This window comes from Cetorhinus maximus, chromosome 5 (assembly GCF_964194155.1).
Source record: "Cetorhinus maximus chromosome 5, sCetMax3.hap1.1, whole genome shotgun sequence".
Lineage (NCBI taxonomy): Eukaryota > Metazoa > Chordata > Chondrichthyes > Lamniformes > Cetorhinidae > Cetorhinus > Cetorhinus maximus.
This window is the reverse complement of record NC_135883.1, coordinates 70,733,537-70,760,632: the sequence shown is the minus strand read 5'-3', so window position 1 is coordinate 70,760,632 and position 27,096 is coordinate 70,733,537. Positions and strand designations below refer to the sequence as shown.

The following is a 27,096-nucleotide window of genomic DNA, read 5'->3' as shown; positions in this document are numbered from 1 at the left end:
TAAGATGAACAAGAGATTAACGTGAATGGGAACAGTGACCACGATGATTATTCATTAAATAGAGATGTAAAGGTTACAATGAAGAGAGAAATGAATTTTGCCTATCAGATTTCTTGTATTCTATCCTGGGATAGAGTGCAAGGGAGTTCTGAGAGACCCTCTCCAGGTATAGGAGTACTACTCAAACCTTGAATAAATTTAGAGGCCAGAACTTTTTCCGTCGGCGAGTTGGGGGCGGGGTCCTGCTGGAAACCTTAAAGTTGGCGGGCAGGCCAGAAGCCCCAGCGGGCTCCTGAAAAAACATGAAACCTCATCCACTGGTGGGATGAGGTTTCATGTCTGTTTTTAAAAAGTTTAATAAATTTTTAATCAGATTTATTAACATGTCCCATCTCATGTGACATTGTCACATAAGAGGGTCATGTTAATATTTTTTTTATTTTTCTATTTTTGATGTTTATAAAACTTTCACTGATCTGCCTGAGACAGCTCTTAGTCTCAGGGAGATGTGCGGTCTTTCACGTGCGTGCACGAAAGAGCGCACTTTGACAGTTGGGGAATGCCTCCCCACACCCCGCGCAGGAAGCGCATAGCGCTTCCCGTCGGGCAGCCACCTGGGTGGCCTTAATTGGTCCGCCCACTCAAAATGACAGCGGGGCCTGCTTCGGCAGCAGCAATCGGCTGCCCGCCCGCCCATCAAGGGCAAAATTCTGCCCAGAGTTATGTGTTGATGAGAAGAGGTTGAGATTTTCCAGTCCTGCCAGAGGTGGGCATCATTGCGGGCAGGATGGGAAAATTTGGAGAGCATCAAAAAAGTCAATTGACTTGTGGCCACTCTCCAAATTTTCCCGCCCTGCCCTTGACGATGCCCACCGCTGGCGGGACTGGAAAATCCCGTCCTTTATCGTTTAGCATAAAATAGGATGGCAACCTGCTGAGTTGCTAACTATTTAATAATTAATTTTAGAAATGTACTTCTTTGTAACCACCATAAAGATCACAAAAAAAAATTCAACTAGGAATCAACAACTTAATCTTTTGACTTTGCAATTAACGACCAGAGAACAAAATTGCTCAAGGTTTGGCACAAATTGACAATCTCACTTGGAGGCCCATGTGAACTGCTGGTGAGCAAAGTGCAAAAGTACTCTGGGGTTAGAGTTGAAGAACCTTCTTGGCACAGAGCAGGGAAGCTTTGGGGGTAATTTTAACCATAAAAACATGAGAGATGTAAGGATTTTAAAAATTTCAAACCTGACCCAGCTCACCTCCAATCTGCCCACTGGGTTTAATGGAGGCAGATCTCAGGTGAGATGCTAGCTATTTAGGAGCATCACATTTAACTTCCATTACAGTTTGCTGTGTTCCCTTTGCCTTGGGAAACCCAGCAGCCCAAGGGAAGTGTTGCAAACTTTGGGGAAAAGAGGTAAGTGCCTTTACAGCATTGCTTAAGGGCCAAGAAGAGCCGAGTATTTCCTCGAGCACCCTCTTCCCACCCCAGTTCCTCTTTTCCGCCCCCATCAATCAAATCACCCCTCCCCTCACTCCCCAAGTGGAGCCCCCCCTCACCCCCCCATCATCTGATATCATCTCCCCTGGGATTGATTCTCCCAGCCAAGGGACCAGCCCCATCCCCAAAATTGGAAAATTCTGTCCCCCACTTGGACAAGCCATCCCTGTTAGGAGGGGGCCTTTACTTTCCCTCTAGCCCCATGAAATATAATTTGATAGTAATTAATGCTGACATTCCCAGTGCTAATATCTTTCATTTTGATGAGTGTAAAAATCAAAAGCTTAAAAGACGGTAGCAGTCCCAATAAGCATTAATTGAAATAAAAGTATGTGTTTGTATTTTTTTCTCCCATTAGAGGTTTACAGGCCAGACCGAATCCAAATGTTTTGAGAGATTGTTACAGGCTATTTATGAAACTGATGAATTGAGCGAAAAGATAAAAAATGTGGAAATTTCAAAACATATTCAGCATGCTGCAACAATGAACAAGGTAAGAAGAATAAACTTCAACATAACAAAGCTAGCTCACCAGAAGCTTTTCATCACTAAATTTGGGTGGAAGCACAGTTCAAATACAGTTGGGTCAGCTGGAATCGGCAATCCTGCTGTTTTCACATTACAGGCATGTTAGTAATTTAGAGATTATAAAAAGAAGTAACACAGATAAAAATTTCAATACTACACAATAAACGTTTACCAAATTAACAATATATATTGGAGAGAGAAAACGCAGATGCAGAAAGCAAGGGTGAAAATAAGAAAACCTGATAGCAACATTGAGACTTTCATTTTCCAACTTTTCTAATGCTGTTATTCATTCCTTCTCTTGCTGTTATACCCTGGGGTTCATACTTTGAATAACAGTTAAAAAAAAAAGCTGCCTGCTTCCTTTGATTGCAGACAGTGCAGGGCAGAGTCTTAACTGCCAAGGTAAGGAGGGTTCGGGGGGCTAAAGACCCAGAAAGGGAACCTGACATGATCTTGTCTATTTACATTTACAGTTCTTTGTTGTTGTCTCTTCTCCTCTTCGTTTGGCCAATCCTGTAAATAAGGTTACTTGTCTTTTGTAATTCTAACAGAGGATATTTTTTCTGAACTGCCAAACTGATTTTTCACCTCTGAATGCAGATGGTCCCACTGAATTTGTTATGAAATGGCAGGTAGTATTTGCCAGGCTGACCAAATCCCAAAGGGAAACTTGGCCACGCTATCACAACGATATTGCAATTTGTATCTATTACGAGAAGGTTTGTGCACTGAAGTCAGAAGTAATGAGTCCGCTACCACCTTTTGAGTTTTTAAAGGTTAAATTAAAACATTTATTAACAAAAGAAGAGAAAACTTAAACACACAAGACTACAGTTACACAGTTACATTTAATTTTATAACAGTTTTCACAAGACTTCTACTTAACCAGACTTCCGACTAAACACCCCTTCCAGGCAACGGTCCAAATAGTTTCTTAATCTATATAACAGCCAGCCTCTTACTGTAGGGGGGTATTTCACAGCTTCCCTCTCCCTCTTACTCAACAACTCCAGAGGCTTTTAATACAACCTTGGTTACTGGGACAACAAATTTCTCCAGGGTAGCTAGAGGCTTTTCCACTGGCCTGTTTCACACAGTGCACCTTCCAAGATCTCACACTGCCACTCCCCACACAGCTTTCCATCTTTCTTTAAATATAATTCTCCCTTTTGATCTGTAAATCCCATTATTTTATCCTTACTTTGGAAGTTACTTTTTCCAGAATATAAAAATCTTTCATGTTGTCATTATGGCAGCACTATCGGGAAAAATAAACTTAATAACTTTGCCTTATTTACCTTGCCAGTTGTAAACATCTTGTCATGTCCCTTTGCAAATCAAATAACCTCTCAATCTCAACCTATCTAATAATGCAAATTCCATTCACACCGTATCTGCTGAGACTTCATCCTCGCTAACCCATCTCCATTTCAAATGCCTGTTTTACACGTAATCCCTTTTGATTATTCAAATCTTGCAGTCTGACTGTCTATAGTTTAATTAAACTACACACACACACATACACACACTACAGCCCCAATAAGCCTGCTTTTAAGGACCCCACAGTAATGTTAAGAAAACAATGATTTTTCCTTTACAATATTTCCTGATTTTTGTTTCTTTTTAAAGTCTCCAGAATTTAGACTTTTTTGACATCTCTAATGATAAAGGAAAATTAACAGTACAGTAACAGTGTGCAGTGCCACAAAAAGGAAGATTCAGGATCAAAATAACAACTAACCTTATTTGGGTTTATTGTCCTCAGAGGAAAAGCTGTAACTCCAAGTCTGCTTTCTCTTTTAATTATTTTCAATATGTCGGCAATGCTGGCAAGGCTGCATTTATTCTCCATCCTGTTTAACAATTACTTTGGGTTGCACCCCTACTCATAGAATGACAGGCACAGAGGGTGGAATCATCCCAGATTTGCACTAAGTGCGGTAGTGGGCAGGTAAAACGATGTTTTACCCACCGGCCACGATGGCGGGTTTTCACACTGTATCATCCCAAACCCGCCACATTATTTATGCATTCCCTGGAAACACGCTGTTTCCATGGCGGGCAGGCTCTTATTCTCCCGCCTTCCATCACCTCGCTGCTTCATCTTGCCAGGCGCCATATTTAAAGTCCAGCTGCGCGCACCAGATCTCAGTGCTTCTAGCCCACGACTGTTGCAGGGAAGATGTCCACGAAAGGAAAAAAGACTGCAGACCCCCAGGTTTAGCAACGCATCACTGGAATGCCTTTTGGATGCCGTGGAGGTCCACCGGGATGCCCTCTACCCCCATTCTGGCTGCCAGATGGGCAGTAGCGTGACCAACTAGGCTTGGGAGGTGGTGGCAGTGATGGTCAGTGCCAATGCCCTTCAAAAGAGGACACTGACCCAGTGCCACAAGAGGACGAATGATCTCCTCCATTCCACCAGGTAAGTCACTCTTCTGATCACTCACAACTCACACACTCACAAACCTATCACGCATCCACAGGGATCTCACTCACTGCCGGTTGAAGGGACATCACCATTCACTCTCACACTCAACATCATAGTCCTCATCCGATCCATGGGACCACTCACCAGCCAGACATGCCAGGCCTACTTATCATCTGGCCTGGCAGGTGTCCTGCTTATATTCTCTCCATCTGTATTCGTGCAGGACCAGCTGGCACACAACAACAGGGAGAGGTCACACACTGATGGAAGAATGCCTGAAATCAAGGTCCTCATGGACTTTGAAAATAGCAACATCCAGTTGGCCGGCAACGATCTGGACCGGTCCTGTGCTAATGGTGAGGTTGGCAGTGGTCTACAAAGTGAGCATCCAGCAGTGCAACTTCCATCAGACAACCATGCTGTGAGTGATGTGTCTTGTTTCACAGGCCACTGACATGCACTAATTATCTCTCCTTGCTTCCACAGGCACACCTAGGGAACCGCTGAGGGAGTCCATGACCCAGGTCCTTGACTCAAGCCTTAGAGAAACCTCAGAAGAGGAATCTGGAGGCACCCTCCTTGAAGTCCCTTTACAGCGTCACCCACACCCTCCAGCAGTGCAGAGACACACGCCTCGGTGGGACATAGCTATAGAATATCCTCGGGATCACAATCTGGTGAGCACATTGCACTGTCTCACCCACAGTAGGGACTTCCCAGGTGTCCGGCACTCAGAGGACTGCTGGAGATGAGAACTTTGCTGAGTCCGAGTCAGATGACGAGCCTCTGGACTTGGTCATGCCACGGTTGCTGGAGCTGCAAAGGCAAGCTCGGGAACATCAGGAAGGGATGTCCGCTGCACTCCTCAGATTGCAAGGCACGATGGAGAAGTCCGCCAGCCTTCATGCTGAGGTGATAGCACCAGCATGCCAAAGTATCGAAGGCAACACTGGTAGGATGGTGGCCGCCATGGAAACATTGGTCCAGGATGTTGCTCCTGCCCTGCTATGTAGGCTCAAATCCATTGCTGAGGCCATAGTTGGCCTCCAACAGTGTGGAGGCAAGAGGGGAGCCGGGCAGCTCAATCTCACTCCAGCTACCCCTTCTCCTCAAGGAGTCAGCCTGGGGCCCTCGGGCACCCATAGGGAGGAGGATCAGCAGATGCACACTCTGGGGCATCCATCCAGGTGACTCCGGGAGTGTACAGCCCATCCAAATCCCCACTCCCTGTACGCCAGCAGCTCCAACTCCCCCGGCTGAAAAGGGTACTGCCACACAGCAGGACCCTGAAAAGGGCCCTGGGCCTGCAGGTCTCAGCCCTCCAGTGGACCATCGCTAAGGTCATCAGAGACAGGGCGTTGCTGTAGGCAGAATGCCTCCACCTCCGCTGTAGGGGAAAAGGAGCACCAAGATGTAGTGGCAGGGTTAAGAAAGTTAAGAAAAATTAGTTGCACAGCATGGGCATAGATGTTAATCACTTGTATATATTGTTCACTATTGTCAATAAACTCCCATGTATGCCCCTCTGCCTATGGCTCCTTGTTCTGATGAGCAGTGTTCGTGTCACTCAGATGTGTAACCTTTCTGTACAAGATAAAAGGCAGGTGTCCCAGTCCAGGGCCTCTTCCCTGTGCTCTGTGCAGCCTTCAAACCAAAGTGATGGTCCAGCCTCACACTCCCGGGAAACATTACTGACACCTGCATCTCGATGGTTCTTGTCATTGCTGCCAGAATGTTGTGGGGAGGTGCCACAGAGTTCTCTCATTCTCTCTGTGTGCTCTCAGCACCTTTAAGGTGGGGCTGGTCCCCATCTCTTCAACATCTGTGATTACCGATGCTGTGCTGCTGAAGGGCTCAGGTGCTGAAGGCGGACAAAGGATCAGATGTTTCTAAAGTTTCATGGCTGCATGTCTATGATATGACCCTGATCACAGAGCGCAAGTGTGCTGCCATAAGCCAGACTGGAGGCAAACGTTCACAGGTGCAATGGGTTCTATGGGGTCTCCTCACTGCATGTCATCATCATCCTCTACAAATCTAATAGCTATGAAGGCCTCCCGAGCGCACCTGCCTCATCTGGCCAGTGCGAGGGCCTCATCCTCATCATCACCGCTTTTGAGGACCTTCTCACCCTTATCCCTGTCAGTGTCTTCCTCATTGGTGGGCAGCTCCTCCATCTCCTCCTCACCCAGCTCCTCTCCTCGTTGCAGCACCAGGTTGTAAAGGGTGAAGCAGGCGATGACGATGCGTGACACCCACTGCGGATTGTATCGCAGGACTCCACCAGACCGGTTCTGGCACAGGATGCATTTCGGGTGGTCACACTTCAACTGCACATTCAGCGAATGGAATCTCTTGCGGTTGCTGTAGTCTACCGTGTATAACAACAGAGACCTGAGTGCCACGTGAGTACAGTCGATTGTACCCTGCACCTGTGGGAAACACGAGATCTGGGTGAATCCAATCGATATTACATCCTGGTTGTCCTGGTCCCAGGCGAAATGCACAAAGTTGTGACCCCATCGAGGCATTCATGGTTGGAGGCTTGTGACCTCCTACAGGGGTCACCTGTGGACCCCTGAAAAGAGCCACTGGCATGGAAATTGAGCGCCGCAGTCACTTTCACAGTCACTGGCAGTGGATGCTCTCCATATAGCGGTGGTGCCAAATCCTGCAGTAGCTGGCAAATGTGGCCGACCGGTTCCCTAGACATGCGCAGTCTTCGGACTCATTGCTTTTTAGTCATCTGCAGGAATGAAAGATGACGTCTATAGACTCTGGGTCAAGGCACTGACCAGCGATGGCTCACTGTGGGTCTTTGGCAGCCTGTGCAGGAGCCCCAGCCATCACTTCTTCCTGAGGGTGCTGCTCCTCCCTCTGCGCAGCCAGGAACCTCAGTCGCTCTCTGCTCCATTGTCTTCGTTCTCTGTCGGCCATCGGGTGGGGGGGTGTGGCAATGACATAGTGGTATTGTCGCTAGACTAGTAATCCAGAGACCCAGGGTAATGCTCTGGAGACTAGGGTTCAAATCCCAACACGACAGATGGTGGAATTTGAATTCAATTAAAAGTCTAATGATGACCATGAAACCATTGTCAATTGTTGTAAAAACCCATTTAGTTCACTAACGTCCTTTAGGGAAGGAAATCTGCCGTCCTTACTTGGTCTGGCCTACATGTGACTCCAGACCCACAGCAATGTGGTTGACTCTTAAGTGGCATCCAGCTAGCAAGCCACTCAGTAGTATCTAACCGCTACAAAGTTGCAAAAAAGGAATGAAACCGGACGGACCACCAGACATCGACCTAGGCACCAAAATGACAATGGCAACCTCAGCCCTGTTGACCCTGCAAAGTACTCCTTACTAACATGTGAGCGAGTGCCAAAATTGGGAGAGCTGTCTCACAGACTAGTCAAGTAACAGCCTGACATAAGACCATAAGACCATAAGACATAGGAGCAGAAATTAGGCCATTCGGCCCATCAAGTCTGCTCCGCCATTCAATCATGGCTGATAAGTTTCTCAACCCCATTCTCCCGCCTTCTCCCCATAACCTTTGATCCCTTTACCAATCAAGAACCTATCTATCTCGGTCTTAAATACACTCAATGACCTGGCCTCCACAGCCTTCTGTGGCAGTGAATTCCATAGATTCACCACTCTCTGGCTAAAGAAGTTTCTCCTCATCTCTGTTCTAAAAGGTTTTCCCTTTACTCTGAGGCTGTGCCCTCGGGTCCTAGTCTCTCTTACTAATGGAAACATCTTCCCCACGTCCACTCTATCCAGGCCTTTCAGTATTCTGTAAGTTTCAATCAGATCCCTCCTCATCCTTCTAAACTCCATCGAGTATAGACCCAGAGTCCTCAAACGTTCCTCATACGTTAAGCTTTTCATTCCTGGGATCGTTCTCGTGAACCTCCTCTGGACCCTCTCCAGGGCCAGCACATCCTTCCTGAGATACGGGGCCCAAAATTGCTCACAATATTCTAAATGTGGTCTGACCAGAGCCTTATAAAGCCTCAGCAGCACAACCCTGCTTTTATATTCTAGTCCTCTCGAAATAAATGCCAACATTGCATTTGCCTTCCTAACTACCAACTCAACCTGCAAGTTAACCTTAAGAGAATCCTGGACTAGGACTCCCAAGACCCTTTGCACTCCAGATTTCTGAATTCTCTCCCCATTTAGAAAATAGTCTATGCCTCTATTCTTCCTACCAAAGTGTATGGCCTCACACTTCCCCACGTTGTATTCCATCTGCCACTTCTTTGCCCATTCTCCTAAACTGTCCAAATCCTTCTGCAGCCTCCTCAATACTACCTGTCTCTCCACCTATCTTTGTATCATCTGCAACTTAGCTAGGATGCCCTCAGTTCCTTCATCTAGATCATTAATATACAAAGTGAAAAGTTGTGGTCCCAATACTGACCCCTGCGGAACTCCACTAGTCACCGGCCGCCATCCTGAGAAGGATCCCCTTATCCCCACTCTCTGCCTCCTGCCAGACAGCCAATCTTTTATCCATGCTAGTACCTTGCCTCTAACACCATGGGCTCTTATCTTACTGAGCAGCCTCCCATGTGGTACCTTGTCAAAGGCCTTCTGGAAGTCCAAATAGATAACATCCATTGCCTCTCCTTTGTCTAACCTACTCGTTACTTCCTCAAAGAATTCTAACAGATTTGTCAGGCATGACCTCCCTTTGATGAAACCATGCTGACTTTGCCCTATTTTACCTTGCACTTCCAAGTATTCTGAAATCTCATCCTTAATAATGGACTCTAAAATCTTACCAACGACCAAGGTCAGGCTAATTGGCCTGTAATTTCCGGTCTTTTGCCTCACTCCCTTCTTAAACAGGGGGGTTACATTAGCGATTTTCCAGTCCTCTTGGACCTTCCCTGACTCCAGTGATTCCTGAAAGATCACCACTTACGCCTCCACTATCTCTTCAGCTATCTCCTTCAGAACTCTGGGGTGTAATCCATCTGGTCCAGGTGATTTATCCACCTTCAGACCTTTCAGTTTTCCTAGCACCTTCTCCTTGGTAATGGCCACCATACTCACCTCTGCCCCCTGACTCTCTTGAACTTTGGGGATGTTACTCGTGTCTTCCACCGTGAAGACTGATGCAAAGTACCTATTCAGTTCCTCCGCCATTTCTTTGTTCCCCACTACTACTTCTCCAGCGTCATTTTCCAGCAGCCCAATGTCCACTTTTGCCTCTCTCTTACCCTTTATACATCTAAAAAAACTCTTGCAATCTTCTTTTATATTACTGGCTAGTTTATCCTCATATTTAATCTTCTCCCTCCTTATTTCTTTTTTAGTTGTCCTCTGTTGGTCTTTGTAGGCTTCCCAATCCCCTGGTTTCCCACTGCTCTTCGCCGCATTGTATGCTTTCTCTTTAGCTTTTATGCTGTCCCTGACTTCCCTTGTCAGCCATGGTTGCCTCGTCCTCCCTTTAGTATGCTTCTTCTTCCTAGGGATGAATTTTTGCTGTGTCTCCCAAATCACTCCCAGAAACTCCTGCCATTGCTGTTCCACTGTCTTTCCTGCTAGTCTCATCTCCCAGTCAATTCTGACCAGCTCCTCCCTCATGCCTCTGTAGTTGCCTTTATTCAACTGTAATACCATTACATCTGATTCCAGCTTTTTCCTCTCAAATTGCAGGGTAAATTCTATCATATTATGGTCACTTCCTCCTAAGGGTTCCTTCACCTTAAGCTCACTTATCAAATCTGCCTCATTACACATCACTAAATCTAGAATTGCCTGTTCCCTAGTGGGCTCCACCACAAGCTGCGCCAAAAAGCCATCTCGTAGACATTCCACAAATTCCTTTTCTTGGGATCCACTACCAACCTGATTTTCCCAGTCTACTTGCATATTGAAATCCCCCATGATCTCTGTAACCTTGCCTTTCTTACACGCCTTTTCTATCTCCTGGCGTATCTTGTGCCTCACATCCTGACTACTGTTCGGAGGCCTGTACATAACTCCCATTATGTTTTTTTTACCTTTGCGGTTCCTCAACTCTACCCACACAGATTCTACATCATCTGAACCTACGTCATTTCTTGCTATCGATTTCTTGCCAATTTACACGTGGCTCGGGTAGCAATCCGGAGATTATAACCCTTGAGGACCTGTTCTTTAGTCATAGTCATCCTCATGGAATTATATCTTACAGATAGTGTCTCAGACACCACCATCACCATCTCAGGGTATGTCCTGTCCTACCAGCAGGACAGACCTAGCAGTGACAGGGCAGTGGTATACAATTGGGAGAGATTGCCCTGGGAGTCTTCAACATCGACTCTGGACCCCATGAAGTCTCATGGCATCAGGTCAAATATGGGCAAGGAAACCTTCTGCTGATTACCACATACCACCCTCCCTCAGCTGATGAATCAGTGCTCCTCCATGTTGAACACCACTTGGAGGAAGCACTGAGGGTGGCAAGAATGCAGAATGTACTCTGGGTGGGGGACTTCAATGTCCATCACCAAGAGTGGCTCGATAGCACCACTACTGACCGAGTTGGCCAAGTCCTAAATTGACACAGCTGTTAGACCTGTCTGCGGTAGGTGGTGAGGGAACCAACAAAGGGAAAAACATATTTGACCTCACCCTCACCAACCTGCCTGCTGCAGATGCATCTGTCCATGACCATATTGGTAGCAGTGACCACTGTACAATCGTTGTGGAAACAAAGTCCTGCCTTCACGTTGAGGATACTCTCTGTCATGTTGTGTGGCACTACCACCGTGCTAAATTGGATAGCTTTCGAACAAATCTAGCAACTCAAGACTGGGCATCCAGGAGGCGCTGTGAGCCATCAGTAGCAGCAGAATTGTACTTGAACACAATCTGTCACCTCATGGCCTGGCATATCCCCCACTCTACCATTACCATCAAGCCAGGGCATCAACCCTGGTTCAATGAAGAGTTCAAGAGGGCATGCCAGGAGGAGCACCAGACATACCTAAAAACGAGGTGTCAACCTGGTGAAGCTACAACACAGGACTACTTGCATGCTAAACTAAGCAATCCCACAACCAAAGGATCGGATCTAAGCTCTGCAGTCCTGTCACTTCCAGTCATGAATGGTGGTAGACAATTAAACAACTCACTAGAGGAGGAGGCTCCTCAAATACCCCCTTCCTCAATGATGGAGGAGCCCAGCACATCAGTGCAAAAGATAAGGCTGAAGCATTTGCTACAGTCTTCACCCAAAAGTGCCAAGAGGATGATCAATCTCGGCCTCCTCCGGAGGTCCCCAGCATCACAGATGCCAGTCTTCAGCCAATTCAATTCGCTCCACGTGATATCAAGAAAAGGCTGAAAGCACTGGATACTGCAATGGCTATAGGCCCTGACAATATTCCGGCAATAGTACTGAAGACTTGTGCTCCAGAACTTCCCAGCCCCTAGCCAAGCTGTTCCAGTAACAGCTACAACACTGGCATCTAGCTGGCAATGTGGAAAATTGCCCAGGTATGTCCTGTACACAAAAAACAGGACAAATCCAACACAGTCAATTACCGCCCCATTGGCCTACTCTCGATCATCAGTAAAGTAATGGAAGGGGTCATCAAGTGGCATTTGCTTAGCAATAACCGGCTCACTGACGCCCAGTATGGGTTCCACCAGAGCTACTCAGCTCCTGACCTCATTACAGCCTTGGTTCAATCGTGGACAAAAGAGTTGAACTGCCGAGGTGAGGTGAGAGTGACTGCCCTTGACATCAAGGCCGCATTTGACCACGTGTGGCATCAAGGAGCCCCAGCAAAACTGTAGTCAATGGGAATCGGGGGAAAAACTCTCCCCTGGTTGGTGTCATACCAAGCACAAAGGAAGATGGTTGTGGTTGTTGGAGGTCAGCTCCAGGACATCACTGCAGGAGTTCCTCAGGGTAGTGCCCTAGGCCCAACCATCTTCAGCTGCTTCATCAATGACCTTCTTTCCATCATAAGGTCAGAAGTGGGGATGTTCACTGATGATTGCACAATGTTCAGCACCATTCGTGATTGCTCAGCTACTGAAGCAGTCCATGTCCAAATGCAGCAAGACCTGGACAATATCCAGGCTTGGGCTGATAAGTGGCAAATAACACAAGTGTCAAGCAATGACCATTTCCAACAAGAGAGAATCCAACCATTGCCATTTGATGCTCAATGGCATTACCATCACTGAGTCCCCCACTATCAACATCCTGGGGATTGCCATTAACCAGAAACTGAACTGGACTAGCCATATAAATACTATGGCTACAAGAGCAAGTCAGAGGCTAGGAATCCTGTGATGAGTAACTCACTTCCTGACTCCCCAAAGCCTGTCTACCATCTAAGGCACAAGTCAGGAGTGTGATAGAATACTCCCCACTTACTTGCAGCTCCCACAACACTTTAGAAGCTTGACACTGTCCTGGACAAAACAGCCCACTAGATTGGCACCACATCCACAAACATTCACTCCCTCCACCACCAATGCACAGTAGCAGCAGTGTGTACTATCTACAAGAGGCACTGCAGGAATTCACCAAGGGTCCTTAGACAGAGCCTTCCAAAGTCACAACCACTACCATCTAGAAGGACAAGGGCAACAGATAGATGGGAAAACCACCACCTGGAATTCCCCTCCAATTCACTCACCATCCTGACTTGAAAATATATTGCTGTTCCTTCACTGTCGCTGGGTCAAAATTGTGGAACTCCCTTCCTAACAGCACCATGGTGTACCTACACCACATGGACTGCAGTGGCTCAAGAAGGCAGCTCACCACCATCTTCTCAAGGCCAACTAAGCCCAGCCAGAGAAGCCCACATCCTGTGAATGAATTAAAAAATAGGCATACAGCTGATTCACCAGGCTCCATGCTCCTGATGTACTCCTTTTGTAGGATGAAAGGAAGAGACATGTAGGTTAGCATTGGTGCACTAAGAACTTGTCCTGGTTAAATCTGAAGGCCCCTTAATGCTTCCCGGGGAGTGCTGGCCACCACTTGCATGACCAGAGATTAGTACGCTGCATGGCTGCCCGAGACTCCACCCACCTCCATCCTACTCAGTGCAACCAACTGGCTGCAGCTTTGCCCATTGGACTGCATGCTGTGCTATCAGCTCAGGCGCAGGCATTCTCCTAACCCACACTGCAAGGTTGCATTGTTAGCTTGAACCATCGGAGAGTCTAGTCCATCTGGAATGCTGACATTGCAAGGGGCTGTGAGCGCCTCCACCAGTGATCGACCATGGTCAACTTTAGCAAGGAGGCAGTTGTACAACGTGTGCAGTCGTACAACTGTTCTACAGTCCATTGAAACGCTCATGACTTTGCAGTCAGTGCCAGAGGGGGAGTTGAAAAGCTCTGGAGCACTTGGTGGCACTTTGATGCCTCTGCATTGCTTGAGTGGGCAGATAAACTAGAAGCCCAAATCCAATCATATCAATGTGGCTGCTTTTGAACTGTCTCTTTTATTTATTCATTCATGGGATGTGCACTTCGCTGGCTAGGCCAGCATTTATTTCTCATCCCAAGTTGCCATTGAGAAGATGGTAGTGAGCTGCCTTCTTGAAACACTGCAATCCATGTGAGTTAGGAAGGGAGTTCCAGGATTTTGACCCAGGAACAGTGAAGGAATGGCAATATATTTCTAAGCCATGATGGTGAGTGACTTGGAGGGGAACTTCCAGGTGGTGGTGTTCCCATTTATCTGCTGCCCTTGTCCTTCTAGATGGTAGTGGTCATGGGTTTGGAAGGAGCTGTCGAAAGAGCCTTGGTGAATTCCTGCAGCGCATCTTGTAGTTGGTACACATTGCTGCCACTGTGCGTTGGTGGTGGAGGGGGTGAATGTTTGTGGATGTGGTGCCAGTCAAGTGGGCATGCATTGCATTGGATGGCATTGAGCTTCTTGAGTGTTGTTGGAGCTGCACTCATCTAGGGAGGTGGGGAGTATTCCATCACAATCCTGCCTTGTGCCTTGTAGTTGGTGGACAGGCTTTGGGGAGTCAGGAGGTGAGTTACACATCACAGGATTCCTAGCCTCTGACCTGCTTTTGTAGCCACAGTATTTATATGGCTAGACCAGTTCAGTTTCTGGTCCATAAGACCATAAGACATAGGAGCAGAAATTAGGCCATTCAGTCCATCGAGTCTGCTCCTCCTTTCAATCATGGCTGATAAGTTTCTCAACCCCATTCTCCTGCCTTCTCCCCGTAACATTTGATCCCCTTACCAATCTAGAACCTTGTCAATGATAACCCCCAGGATGTCGATAGTGGGGGATTCGGTGATGGTAATGCCATTGAATGTCAAGGGGCGATGGTTAGATTCTCTCTTGTTGGAAATGGTCGTTACCTGACACTTGTGTGGAGTGAATGTTATTTGCCACTTGTCAGCCCAAGCCTGGATATTGTCCAGGTCTTGCTGCATTTGGACATGGACTGCTTCAGTAGCTGAGCAATCACGAATGGTGCTGAACATTGTGTAATCATCAGCGAACATCCCCACTTCTGACCTTATGATGGAAAGAAGGTCATTGATGAAGCACCTGAAGATGGTTAGGCCTAGGACACTACCCTGAGGAACTCCTGCAGTGATGTCCTGAAGCTGAGATGACTGACCTCCAACAACCACAACCATCTTCCTTTTTGCTCGGTATGAATCAGTTGCAGAGGAATGGACACTTTACATAAGGTGTCCTTAATGCGTGGCTGCTTTCTTCGCCCACCCTACCCCCATCCCCAATGCTTGTGCGCTATATTCAACCGCACAGCAGCTCTAGCGCCCACCTCTCAAGTTGCCTCAATCACAAGGCAGCCCTTGCCCACCCCCCAACACGCCTCAAGCTTGAAGTCCAACAGGCAACCCTGGTAAGCACTGCACATCGTTACTGTGCACTCACCTCCAAGTTCCCCTCAAAATGCAGCCTGCCAAGTGCATGCCTTTTACATGCTGTTGTGAAACACATCGGCGTGCTTTCCCGCAGACATGGACAGATGATCCATCATGGGGGATGATTCCGGCAGGGTGGCCTAATAATGATATATAGATGAATTACAATGAGGTTCCCGACGTCTGATGGTCGGAGACGCAGCCCGACATGGGCAGGCTGAGCAGACAATCGCAAACAGGTTTCACACCATCAAAAAACCAATCGCCCTGTATTGTCCGCTCACGCCACCGAACACGCCCGATGCTGGCGGGCACAGAAAATCCTGGCCGGAGAGTATTATTTCCACTTATACATGGAGGTGCCTTTATTAAGCCTTATTTTCAAGTTACAGAAAACAATCATTACTGGTTGCTTATTACCTGCGTGCTGGTGATTGCCCAGGTGCTCGATCTGCCGACGATGTTCCCTCACACCTCTTCCAGTGACTGACCAGGTCACTACCTCTTCACTGCAGTGCAGATCGCCTCCCGCTCTAACTTTTAAATTCTTGGCTGCATTCCAATTACTGTGATGTCAGCATGTCTGTTGTCTTTGACCGCTAGAAACTAATTTCAACTCACCTGATTGGTTTTCAATCATTTTATTGTCCATCACAGACTCTAATGACCACGCCTTCCTTTGTCTCAGCATTGATTACATCAGTCCAGGCTGTTGCAAGCTCCAACTTGTTACCACGCTTATAGCACTCATAAGTTCTTCAGTCCGATGCCTTCTCCAATCTCACTATTCGACAGTCCACCCCTCCTGCTTGATGCATACATGGTTACACAGCCACTGGTTTTCATCAATTTCAGCATTTGTAAATCATCTTACAATCCCTAGTTGCCCTTGAGTAGGCGATGGTGAATCTTCTCCGTGAATTACTGCAGTACAAAGCAGAGGATAATAGCCCGCAAATAGATTTTTTGTAACCTGAAAAGACATCAAGCACTTACATTAAAGCATTTTTGACCAACAACCTTTTTCTTTTGTTTTTCCCTCCGCTCATTTTTCTGGTCAGTGCAACAAGGGGTCACCTTCCCTTTCCAGTTCTGAGGACACTAATCTTTCTTCTGTTTTTCCAGGTGATGATGGATCTGCTGCATGGAGGAAAAAGCAGTTTAACTGAAACGGCTGAAGCAGTTGCCAGCTGGTATTTGAACCAGTTGGCAACAGTTGATCCCAGTTGCCGGGCTGGGCGATTGTCTTTTCCCGGGTAGAAATAGCTGACACTGGTTGGTGACCAGCTGCTACTGGTCAGAAACAGCCATCCCCAGTCGGCCTCAAGCTGTTCGCCCTCGAGCTGTTTTGTTTAAGTTTTTTTCTTTTTGTTATTCGACTAACTTTATAAGTCAAGTGAGGGGCCTGGAACAGTAGGTAACAGTGAATCTCTGAGACCTAATGTTTCCATCCAGCTCGGATAGATATAATAAAAGTCACTAGCTGGGATTTTCCCGTCCCTTCATGGTGGGACCAGCCGTGGGAGATTCGGCAGCCCAGCCAAAAGTCGATTGACTTTCAGCGGGACTGGATGATCCCAGCGGCGGGTGGGGCTGGAAAATCCCATCCACTGTCTTTCACCTCGCGATTAGAAACTTCAACCAAAAAAGTCTGCACAGCCTTAACTCAGTTCTTTTTTGGATATGACGCTATAGCCAGAAAAATAGCCATAATTTAACAGTAACTGACACTAACTTTGCAGTCTGACTGTGAAGATTATAAGCATGGTTGTGTAGCAATTGCAAATATGACACTGATGGAGAAGGAGAAACTTGCTTGAGATTGGAATTGGGGTGCTTAGAAGGACAGGAAATTTAAGCATCATCTTTTTTATAGTGTATTTGAAACTTGGAACACTTATTGCAAGCATTAATGGAAATTTGTTTCATTCTTCAGAATAATGATTCATAGAGTGGTTTCAAAAATTAATTATGATCATGTTAATTCCTCAAGTTTATATTTTTCATAACATTATGTAGCAATTTTCTCAAATCAAAAACATGGAATCTTTCTGGAAGCATTTTCTTCAAACCTGTCTCTTAATCTGGCAGTGAATATGTTTAGGTCAGCAAGAGCGGATATGTCAACTTTGTAAGTCTGGAATGCTTTGTGATGCTTTCAGGTTGTTCCAGCAGCAATGGTGGCATTAATGAGAAACTGCTCCATATCTGAAGCGACAGCTCGACTTGCATCTTGCCCAAATGTACAAGAGGCCGTCGATGCGTTTGACATCCAAGGGCATAAATGGAGAGCAGATCACACAGAAGCAGCTGAAGAAAACTGCATTTAACCGAGTGTGACATCAAGAAGCCCTAGCAAAACTGAAGTCAGTGGGAATCAAGGGGAAAACTCTCCACTGGTTGGAGTCATAGGTAGCATAAAGGAAGATGGTTGTGGCTCACCTCAATCCCAGGACATCGCTGCAGGAGTTCCTCAGGGTAGTGTCCTAGGCCTAACCATCTTCAGCTGCCTCATCTAAGACTTTCCTTCCATCATAAGGTCAGAAGTGGGGATGTTCGCTGATGATTGCACGATGTTCAGCACCATTTGCGACTCCTCAGATACTCAAGCAGTCCATATCAAAATGCAGCAAGACCTGGACAATATCCAGGCTTGGGGCTGATAAGTGGTAAGTAACATTCGTGCCACACAAGTACCAGGAAATGACCATCTCCAACAAGAGAGAATCCAACCATCACCCCTTGATGTCCATCACTGAATCCCCCACTATCAACATCCTGGAGGTTACCATTGACCAGAAACTGAACTGGACTAGTCATATAAATACTATGACTATGAGAGCAGATCAGAGGCTGGGAATTCTGTGGCGAGTAACTCACCTCCCGATTGCCCAAAACCTGCCCACCATCTACAAGCCACAACTCAGAAGTGTGATGGAATACTGTCCGCTTTCCTGGATAAGTGTGGCTCCATGGTTTAGAAATAAATGGTTTAGAATAAACATTTACAGCAGCTTTCAAAACAAATACATTTAACAACAAAGAGAAGGACATTTTTTTAAAGTTTGCTGTTTATTTCAAGACTGAATTAATGAAAAAATATTGCAATCATGTTAAGGTCAGTTAGAAACTGACTATCTGCTGACTGGGAAAAATGTTAATGAAAAATGCTTTTATTTTTGTACACGGCTATTTTGTCAGGTTACCTAAGCAATTTTCACTAAAAATCTGAAACGCAGTAATGAAATGTGCATTAGAAATGTGAGACAGGGATGTTGCAGGATAGGGTCTAGGCTCATCCAACTCCAGGTTCAATTGGTGCATAAGAAAAAATAAGGCAGGGAGGATCAGGGTAAACAAGATATTTTATCATTGTTCTCAGTTATTATTAATTGCACTCTGTACTATATACATGACCACATTTGGAGTAACGTCTGCATGAAGTTTGAGAACCTGTTATTCAGAGTTTATATGGATCTTCAGAATTGTTGCCCAAAGAAAACTACCACTAGTTAGTGGGGAGAGATAATCCAACACTTTTCTACTATAATGTTGGGATTGAGCAAGTGATCTTTTCAACTCATGAAGAAGAATTTGACAGAAAATCATCTTATTACCACAATGTCACATAAAAACTGCTTTCTTAGATTTAACTCTATCTTTGAACTGTTAAATCCCTTTAGAAAGAAGGGGTGAACTGATTCCTCTGAAAGGGCACAGGATTCTTGAGGATTCCCACAGAATAATGAAGAAGGGGGGATAATGCAACTCTACGGAACCATTCACAGGGACACTTGGAACAGTCCCCTATTTCCCACATAACCAGTCTACCCCTGTCAGAAAGGCAGCTTTCATATCTAATGCAGAAAATTGGTTCTTCCTGAATTTGCAAAAAAGCAAACTCCTGTTAAATTGGTAAAACCTTACTTTAGAAAACATAATATTAATATTTTATGAAAATATTAAACATTTGCAAGCTGAAAACTGACAGTTGGCCAATCAGACATTGTGACATTTAAGGTCATGATACATAAAATTTTGATATTTTAGATACAACTCAAGTCAGTATTATAGGCTCAATTGCTAGTGAGAACCCTGGGATAGAAGCCCATTATTAGAAATTACAATTGTCCTTTCAGTAGTTATTGCTCTCAAATACAAACATTAGGAAAGGATAAGAATCCACTGACTCTGAACTTCCTCCAGGGTTCTACCAATCTTCTGCTGTACCTTTGGTAGCAGATCATCAGTACGCTTATAGAAATGGCAAAAATGGCCATTTTTTCCAGGGATTTCATTGATCTCCCTCCAAAGATACAGCAAGACTTCGGGACAGCTACTGTGGAAATTCAGGGATAGTTTTCTTAACAATAATGGGACATACTCTCAGAGTAACAGATTGAATCAGATTAGTATATAAGGAAGAAAGGGAAGACTGATATCTGGAATGGTTTGTTGTCTGGCAAAGGGAAATTAGGACAAAGGGGGAATTTTCCAAATGTTAAAAATATGCCAGTTCTTCCTTGGATCTTTTGCCAAAGTTACAGCAAATGAACAGGGAAGCCATCACAAAAACGAATGACACATATTGCTAATTGTATTGACTCAAAGAGATGCCTCCACTCCTTGAACTATGAAGTGCTAAAAGGGCTGAAAAGAAGCCTGTGGTCAGTCTTTTCCTGATTAATCGCTACAGTTTGAAGTGCACACTGGTACACCAGATTTAGGTCTAGTAGCAGCTTTTGGTTTAATGGCAGTATGAATAAAGAATGGCAGTGATATTTTCAATATGGAGTGTAAGCATTTTGCAAATGAATAAAAGTGCCAGCCAGTTATTGGGGTAGGAGAGTACTTTAAGTCCTATTTTAATGGAATTCAGTCTGGAGTTGTTTCTGAACATCTGTTCAGAATTGGTTGGTTGCTTCATGTGATATGTCTGCCTCATCTATTTTTCACAAAGCTGGGAAAAACAGCTTAATAGAAATGCATTATCTAAAATTCCTCTGTGGGAACAAGGAGGAACTTGAAGTTATACTTTGCAGTACGTCACAGACAGCGATCGTAATCCTAATTGTTCCAATCTAGAGTGAGGGGAAAAAAATAAGAGGATGAGGATCCAGCAATTGAATCAGCAAGATGACCATTCTCAGCAGGTCTGTAAGTGAGAAGGGGAAGCACAGTTCTGGTGCATAAGGTGGATATTGGATACTAGCACAATGTGCAGAACAAGCCAAGTACAAATGCAAAGGCAGCTCTAAAGCTACATTCACCGGAAAAGTTACAAGGTATCCGTCTGAACGTTTCTATGCCTAAAAAGACTGGTTCAGAAATCGATAGGTCGGGGCATCTCGCAAAGGGCACTGTGATTTTGATATTTTTCCTCAGCTTTCAAATCAAATTATTTTTGTGCCACCATTTATTGGAAATACACATTTGAGGCCTTCAGAACTTGTCGGGTCCAAAAGTTTACCTTCTTAACCAATTAACTTTAAGGGCAGAGAAAGAAATAGAGTGAATAAGGAGAAGGAAATTGGCTGAATTAGAATCAAATTAGAAACAGAAAGAGAAATGAAAAGATGGAAAAGGATTGGATTCAGAGAGATGAAAAAGATAGGAAGGGAAAGTTTTTTTTTAATAAAACCTCTAGGAACAATTTAGTACCCCCAGGATTGAAACATTACAGTTCCTTTTTCTCGGAACCTTATAAGCAGGATCCTTACAACATGAAATGTCAGCCCTAAGTGTCTGTGGTAAAATTCATTCCTTTACAGCCCAAATTGTATTACATTACAAGATCTGACCATTGTTGACTGTTGTATTGCCCTCTCTGCTGCACTCTCTTTTGGAGAATTGTAAAAAAGGTAGTTCAATAATGGCTGCCTAAGAAAGATAGCGACTGATGTGGAAGGAGGCCTGTGATGAGGCCACAGCCATGGAAATGGCAGAAGGAGATAGTTGCAAATTGCAAGAAAGTTCATTTCTGGAGCCAGCAGGAGAGGTCCACCGGATTTCAGCAAGATCCAGGACACAGCAGCCAAGTTCACAGACTCAGAATCCAAAATTTAAATGCTACCATTACAATGGTAGCCACCAGCCACTTAAACGTCCTCATTTCCAGTCAAAATGCTATACCTGTGGGGAAATTTGGCCGTATCCAGACAGCATGCAGGAGTAGAAACAGTATTCCAGGTCGTGATAAAGTTCCAGGCCATAGGCATGCACCAGGTTGAGGTTGTGGTAGATCTAAAGATAGCCCTGGAGCCTGAAAATCCTCCTTTACGGGCCCCCAGTGCCAATCAGAGGCCTCCCTCTACAGTTTTCCCTCACCCACCCCACCACACCCACATGGCCAACATGCCCCTCCGCCCCCTCACTGGGTCTTGCCAATCTGGCTGCGGTGAGACCCCAGATTTACCTGGAGGTCCAGTCCATTGCTGAACATCTTCTTGATGTCCTGAGTGGCCACCGCTCCTGGTGGAGCAGAGCTGCCAGCCTCTGATTGGCTAGCAGCTCTATGAGCCAGGACTTCCTCCTGGAATAGGGTGGAAATAAAGGCCCGTTAGCTATAAAATCAAAGCAAAGTGAACTGGGCGAGTGGAGGTTGTCTCAGCCCTGATATTTACGCTGGGATGCAGGGATCTCATCCTCAGTGCATAATCCAGGCAATGGTCATGCTGTGCAGGTGTAAAATTAAAGCATTGTGACTGCCAGAATTACACAACCACCTGTATTCCTATTTCCTGTTGCCTGACACACACATGCATATGAAGAATTAAAAGCCTATTTATATAAGCTGGGGATTTTCTAGAGGCCTATATGGCTACATATGGGCCATGAATGAAAACCTTCACTTTAGAGAACCTTGCCATCTAGGTTTCCAACTCTAGTTAGAGGCGTTCCTAGAGTTTTGATCACATAATCTTCTGACAACATGACATCAGGTCACATGACTTCTACAAACCATTATTGCATCCACCTTACAAAGTTGTGGTTGAGAATTTATGCTTGTGTTTTTGTCAGAGGCTCCAAGAAGCAGGAAGTCACTGTGAGCAGGTAAAGAGGGAAAACCGGAGACAGGAAGAGGGGAAACTGAGGGAATCCCTGCTTGAGCCCTAATTCCACAATTCTAAGTCCAGCCTCTCCCCATTCTCAAGACCACTTCTTTCCCCCAAACTCCCATCCTCGATCCCCATTCTCAATATCTGCCGATAATAAAAGCAAAATACTGCGGATGCTGAAAATCTGAAATGCAAACAGAAAATGCTGAAAAAACTCAGCAGGTCTTGCAGCATCTGTGGAGAGAGAAACAGTTAACTTTTTGAGCCCATATGACTCTGAAGAAGACTGTTTGTGCTCTGAAGAAGAGTCATACGGACTTGAAACATTAACTCTGTTTCTCTCTCCAAAGATGCTGCTAGATCTGCTGAGTTTTTCCAGCATTTTCAGTTTTATCTCAATCTCTGCCTCGTCCCTGAGCCCCATTAGCAATCTCCACCTCTCTATTCCCAGTCTTCAACTCTCCCCGGATCTTCCATTCCCAGTGGCCACCTATTTCCAGAATCCCCACTTATAGCCAGCACCTCTCGCCTGAGCACCCCTTCTCAATTTTCACCTCTCTCCTGAGTTCCCATCCTCAATCTCCACCTCTGTCCTTAGCTCCGATCCCCAGTATCCAACTCTCTCCTGAATCCATATTCCCATTCTCCACCTCTCTCCTGAGCTCTCATTCCTAGTCCCTATCTCTTCTCAGAATCCTCATTCCCAATCTCCACCTCTCCCCTGTGCTGTCATTCTCCGTTTCCACATCTCTCCTAAGCTCCCATTCCCAGTCAACACCTCTCCCTTGAACCCCAATTCCCAATCTCTACCACTTCCTGGAATCCCCATTCCCAGTCTCCACCTCTCCCCGAGCCTCTGTTCCCAGTCTCCCTCTCTCCCTGCCCAGCTATTGAGCTTCCTTCTGATTTCAGTGTACTCATTAACCCCCTGATTTCAGAGCACTCCTGCCCCCACCCCAACCCTTGACCTCTGACAAGCAAGGTTTCTGTCACCCATTAGCTGCATCAGTGGACTGAAGTCAGACCAACATGTCAAATGTCACCACTAGCAGCTTGACAAAATTTGGTTGCAATGGTATGGAGATCTTCAGAACAATAGGCAGTGCTGCTCTGAACAGGATTTTGTTGGCAAATTAGATGGTTTAACTCCGTCATAGCCTCTCTCACGAAGCAACAAAGGCAGATAGTCTCAGACCAAATAGGTGTACCTAGGTGTGGAAACAAGATATCTGAGCCAATTTGGAATGAATGTTAAATGCCGGAGGCTCAAGCACTTTCATGAACTCCTCTTCCAGCTTTAAATACATGACGGCTCTATTAGCAGATCGCATGGAATGTGGTTGCAGAGCCAAACTTGGCAGCTGTTGGCAACAAATATGCAGTGGACAAAATCCTATAATGCAAAAGCTTTACAGGAAACAAAGAAACAGGCAGCAAAATCAAACCTTCAAAATACTTTATCCCATCTAAAAAATGGAAGTGTGCAAGCAAACAGGCAAGCAGGGAAAGGAAAAAGAAAGGCCGTAATTTTCCGCCCCCGTTGCCGTCAGGCATCATGGCGGGCATGGGCGAGAAGGCCAAAAATCAGTTTTATGCCATTGAGAAACCAGTTTGCGATCGTCTGTTCCACCCGTCAACGAACTCCTCTTCCAGCTTTAAATACATGACGGCTCTATTAGCAGATCGCATGGAATGTGGTTACAGAGCCAAACTTGGCAGCTGTTGGCAACAAATATGCAGTGGACAAAATCCTATAATGCCTTTCCCGCCATCCAAAGTCGGGAACCTAATTTCAATGTATTTGCATCTAATTATAAGCCCTGCTCACCGGAATCATCCCTCCATGTTGAATTTACTTCCCACATTGTCGTGACTTCAGAGCAACGTGATTCACAACAGTATTTATAAGGCAGGCGCCTGGTGAGCTGAACTTCGAGGGAAACTTGGAGGTGAGTGCACAGTAACGTTGCGCAGCACTCGTGAGTGTCACCTGTACGACTTCAAGGAAGACGTGCCACGCATTCAGGCAAGGGCACAGCAAGTCACTTTTTCCCAGCTGGCTGACAGTGCGGCGACGGGACAACGGCTGCACTGTGGTTGGGGCGAGGGGGTGGGTGGCAAGGTAGCACAGTCTGATAGCAGTGCACAAGCACATGCTGGGAGGAGGGAAGTGGCCACACATTAGGGAGACATTGTATGAAGTGAGCATTCTTCCGCAGCTGAGACATTTCAGGCACTTCTATATTGACATGCTTGGAGTCAGGCCTCTAGCCTATCTGCCCACTAAAGCAACGCAGAGTCATGAAATTGCCACCAAATGTTCCCAAACTTTTCACCCCTTGAGTACAGACTGAAAATTAATTAGCGTTTTAGGGGGCAGTAGAGCAGTTGGACGACTGGGCATGTTGTACAATCTCCTTGCTAAAGCTGGCTGTGGATCAGTCACTGGTGGAGGTGCTCACAGCCCCTTGCAATGTCATCATCCCAGTTTGGACCAGTCTCCCTCATGGTTCAAGCTAACAGTGCAGCCTTGCAGTGCAGATTAGCCTGTGCCTGAGCTGACAGCACAGCATGCAGTCCAATGGGCAAAGCTGCCACCAATCGGTCAGGTGGAGCGGGGTGGAGGTGGATGGGATTTCAGGCAGCCATGCAGCACACTTAACTCTGGTCATCCAAGTGGTGGCCAACACTCTCCAGCATGCGTTAAGGGGCCCCCAGACTTAACCAAGAGAGGTTCTTAGTACACCCAAGCTAACCCATGTGTCTCTCTCTTTCATCTTACAGGAGTACATCAGGAGCATGGAGTCTGGTGAACTATCTGTATGCCTCATGGCCTATAAAGAGCAGAGATGAAGGAGAGGAGAGTGATGGAGGGGCCTGGCTGGGCTGCACTTTTACAACCTGGCGCTGCAACGCGGAGAGGAGTTGGCTGAGGAGGAGATGGAGGAGCTGCACATCTCCGATGAGGAGGACGTCTTCGGGGATGAGTGTGATGAGGTCCTTGAAGGCAAGGATGATGGCAATGAGGTCATCGCACTGGCCAGACAAGGCAGGCATGCTCAGGAGGCTCTCATAGATCCATAGATCCTCACATTGCATCTGTTAATGTTTGACTCTTGTCTGGTTGATGGCAGTGCACATATCCTCTGTGATAAGGCTCCTAGCATGGAGATGCAGCGGATGCCCACATTCCCTACATTCAAGAGGATGATGACGACATGCAGTGGGGACACTCCATAGATCCTCACATAGCATACGTGAATGCTTCTGACTCCTATCTAGATGATGGCACCTCGCCTGCACTCTGTAAACAGGGTCATATCATGGAGATGCAGCGGGGAAACTTTAACTTCTCCTGATGCTATGGCATCCTTTGGGAGCTGAACACTTCAGGACCACACTGTTACTGGACACAGGTGCTGATGAGATGGGGGCCAGCCGCAACTCAAAAGTGCTGGGAGCACACAGAGAATGATGGAACTCTGTGCCGCCGGCCCAGGACATTCTGGGAGCAATAATAAGCCCAGTCGAGGTGCAGGCATGACTTTGTTACGACCAGTCCCTGGGCGAGGTTCCCCCAATTTGTTGTGGTCCAGGATGAGGTACCCCAAATTGTTATGCTCCCAGGTGAGGAGGGATGAATTGGCCCCCCTTCTTTATTCAACCCCCCCGGTTGGTCGCAACAAAGTTAATTTAAAACGGTTCCCTTCCCTCGTGGATACTTTTTCGCAGTCCAAATATATTTATGTTTTAAAAGGAGCCAATTTAATCAAGCCTTGTTGAGTCAAAGAAAGAGTGAGTTTATTAGTTACTAAAACATGAGAAAACTAATAAAAACGCAATACAGGTACATAAGGTTAGACAAAAGGTATACGAATCAGTCTTTTGGCTTGTCTGTGAAGAGTAGATGGTGAAATGTTGCGGCCATTAAGTTGGGTGATTCCGGTACAGCTGACTTTGATAGTTGAGCAGCTGGTTTGGAGATTCTTAGTTCTGCAGGCTAGCTGAAAGGAATTGTCCTGTTCCCTTTATGACTGTGGCTTTGCTGACTTGTGAATTGCTTCCAGCAATCAGAGAGAGATTTTTTACCTGATGCCTAGTTGATGTTCTTCAGCTCTGACCTTCACAGCACGCCCTCACACACCAGGCTTGGAACACCAAAACAAGCTCCCAGAGACCAGAGTTGCAGTTGGCTTTTAACCCCTTTTCTTGTGTATTCCTGAAAAGGGAAAAGCAAACATGTCTTTCGCCCAGATCTGCTTTCTTTTCAACTCACATTATGTCCATAATCTGGGATGTAACTCATAGGAGATGGTTCCTGCTGAGCTGGTGATCAGCCTTCATTATCTCCACAATCACAGGAGATTACTGTTTATTTTTTGCATTGCATCTTTTATTCGAACTGTCTCTGGCTGAAGTAGGCCTTGAGACATTTTTAGGTGTGACATTTCATTCTCTGGATTAGTTGGTCAAGTGTAACCCACATAGGAATTTTCCAACAAGTGGTTATTTTACAGTCTCAGCCAGCTTTTGCTTTTAGGTCCTTTTTTTAAAAGCACATGTCTTACTTAAAAGTTCAATATGTCTATAAGTAATTCAGAGCTATGATCCGTGGTCAGGCCAACTGATGTGTCCAGTGACTGTGAAGGTGCACCATCGGTGTGCTGGG

At 45.9% G+C, this 27,096-nt stretch overlaps 2 protein-coding genes across 2 annotated transcripts in view; one reads left to right on the top strand and one right to left on the bottom strand.

Annotated features, from left to right (window-relative positions):
* gckr (glucokinase (hexokinase 4) regulator) overlaps nt 1–18,556 on the top strand; it is a 95,212-nt gene extending 76,656 nt beyond the window's left edge. The window contains exons 18-19 of the mRNA XM_078541988.1: nt 1,869–2,003; nt 17,532–18,556. Coding sequence (XP_078398114.1) covers nt 1,869–2,003; nt 17,532–17,699 — 303 coding nt within the window. The 3' untranslated portion in view covers nt 17,700–18,556. The remainder of the gene's footprint in view (nt 1–1,868; nt 2,004–17,531) is intronic.
* A 468-nt stretch (nt 18,557–19,024) lies between these two features.
* lyst (lysosomal trafficking regulator) overlaps nt 19,025–27,096 on the bottom strand; it is a 491,836-nt gene continuing 483,764 nt past the window's right edge. The window contains exon 55 of the transcript XR_013576613.1: nt 19,025–19,035. The gene's annotated coding sequence lies outside the window, so the exon portion shown is untranslated. The remainder of the gene's footprint in view (nt 19,036–27,096) is intronic.